Source organism: Tupaia chinensis, unplaced genomic scaffold (genome assembly GCF_000334495.1).
Source record: "Tupaia chinensis unplaced genomic scaffold, TupChi_1.0 Scaffold000314_1, whole genome shotgun sequence".
Classification (NCBI taxonomy): domain Eukaryota; kingdom Metazoa; phylum Chordata; class Mammalia; order Scandentia; family Tupaiidae; genus Tupaia; species Tupaia belangeri.
Genome location: NW_006159807.1, coordinates 2389220 through 2391570, shown reverse-complemented (window position 1 = coordinate 2391570; position 2351 = coordinate 2389220). Strand labels below are relative to the sequence as shown.

Below are 2351 nucleotides of genomic sequence, written 5' to 3'. Positions count from 1 at the left end.
ATCTTAAAACAAAGAAAGACTTAAAGAAATGATCTGGTTCAAAATTTCCCAAAACGGGTTCCATGAAACCTTATTTTCCAAAAATGTTCTTAATAAAAGGTCAGGTGATTCTAAGTATTTTTGGAGTGCACTTGGTAAGTCATAATCTCAGTAGGCCACTAACAAAAATAAGCTGGCCTACAAAAAAGTAACAGGCTTTTTAAATTTTTAATTTTTTTAATAGAGGTTTTTTGCCATAGGACACATGCGTTCACCAGAGAGAGACAGAGACAGTGAGAGGGAAAGTGTGAAATCACCCCCTGGTGGTTGGCCACACTGCAATCCCTTCTCCTCACTCTCCTCTCGGCGCATGCACACATGGACACTCTCCTGGGGGGTGATTTCTTGCTTTCTTTTTCTCTTTCTGGCAAGCAGATGTGTCCTATAGCAAAAACCTCTACAAAAAAAAAAAAAAAAAAAAGGACAACTACTTATCTCATACAAAAAATTTAAGTCCATAAAGGCTGGGTGATTATCCCAACACCATACAACTAACTGGAAAGCCTAAAAATGAACCCTCTCCTTTAAAGAACCTACTAGGATTTTTTATTTTATTTTTTTTTAATGTCAGAGGGCACAAGTACACATGAGAAAGAGAGAGAGAGAGGAAAGGAGGAGGAAGCACACTTCAAATGATGCCTAGTCATACCACAATTTTTCCTCCAATTCTCCATCCTGTCAGGATCCTAGGCATGTGTGTGTGCATGCCTAGCATGTCTCCAGTGGTGACTGGGATTCAAATCCTAGTCAACCATGTGGGATCTGGTTTCTTCCACATGGCGCTTAACCACTGTGCTAACAAGCTGGCCCATGTGGGATTTTTCAGTATTGTACTATCTCCTACAATACTTATACTACCTATATTCCTTGATGGTCACAGATAACAAGAACCACCATCTTGGAGGATATCACCAGCACCAAGTTTTCCTGCTAAAGAAGGGGAAACACAGCCTCAGAAAAGTGAAGCAGTTTGCCCAAAGTGACACAGAAAATCCATTCCTATAGTAGAACTATAGCCTATTTCACTTCTTTTTTTTTTTTTTAAATTCTCCGAGAGATTTTTGCTACAGGGCATGTATGCTTGCTGGAGAGACAGAGATAAAAACTGAGAAATCATCCTCCAGGGGGATGGCCACACTGCAATCCCTTCTCCTCCATTCTTCTTTCGGGATTTTGGGCATGCACGCACACATGCCCGGCGTGAGTTTAAAGCCGCTGGTTCCAGGACCCCAACGAACTATGGTAAATTACATGGGATTCCAGCGACGTAACCATTATGCTATCTGCTGCTCCCTAGCCTATCTCACTTCTAAAACTAGTATCTTTTCTATGGCATACTGCTTCCTACAAAGCAACACTTTTTGCCTCTGAGGTAGAGAAGTCATGGACATGTGGGTTTACCTATTAAGGACCATGAAAATACTCATTTATGCATACTAGTGTCAATAGATGTTTTAAATCGATTAAACATGATTGTCTTTACTTACAAATGTCATCCACTGTGACAGGGAATCAATGTTTCAAGCTGTTGAACAGGTCATCATCCCTGTCCTGTTGGATGACACCTGTAAATAAAATAAATCTATTTTTGAGTGAATAGATTTTAAGCCATCTAGATTTCAGATACATGCAGTTTAAAGAGTAATTTTTTAAATGAATCTTAATTATGTACTGCTGGAGAGGAATACTTCCCAGTGCCAGCTATTTCACTCTAATTAGCTGTTGCTGGCCATCGGCACAAGGGAATCCAGGGAATGCAACGTGTACTATTGCTAGAAAACACAGGGAGTCACGGCTCCTACAGCTAAAAGTGTCCTCTAGGCAATATCTACCTCAGTCTCCTGCCCCTGTGAATATTATTTCCACCTTGTAAAAGGGACAACCATGGCCTTGTGAAGTTAAATGACAAGCCTAATGTTAAACAACTGATCTTTAGCTGAAGTCCATTGGTGTTGAAATGTATAACACATTGGCAAAGATTGTCCTTAAGCTGGTCAACTTTGAGAGACTCACATTTTAAAATATGTTTAAATTACATTTTTATATGTTTCAAAAATGTTGACTTAGAATATTCTAGCACACATGCAAAGACTATAAATGTCAGTATTAAATATTCAACTACAAGTATTATTGAAAAATGCCATGGATGAAAACTCAACCAACAGTGAGAACATGGGAACTAGAGCTTGAAAAGAACAATATTAAATACAACATACATTTAGGATTTTAAATTCTGGCTACTTTCCAACAAGGGTTGTGATTCCTAGCAATTTAAAAAAAAAAAAAAAAAAAAAAAAATTTTTTTTATAAAA

At 38.2% G+C, this 2351-nt stretch overlaps 1 protein-coding gene across 2 annotated transcripts in view; it reads right to left on the bottom strand.

Annotated features, from left to right (window-relative positions):
• The window catches only part of CHN1 (chimerin 1), a 125726-nt gene that overhangs the window by 85975 nt on the left and 37400 nt on the right, over positions 1-2351 (bottom strand). The window contains exon 1 of one of the 2 annotated variants that reach the window (XM_006151114.2): positions 1527-1550. The exons of the other annotated variant lie outside the window; for it this stretch is intronic. Within the exon in view, the coding sequence (XP_006151176.1) occupies positions 1527-1535 (9 nt within the window). The 5' untranslated portion in view covers positions 1536-1550. Of the gene's footprint in view, positions 1-1526; positions 1551-2351 lie in introns of those variants that run through there. 2 annotated transcript variants of the gene reach the window in all.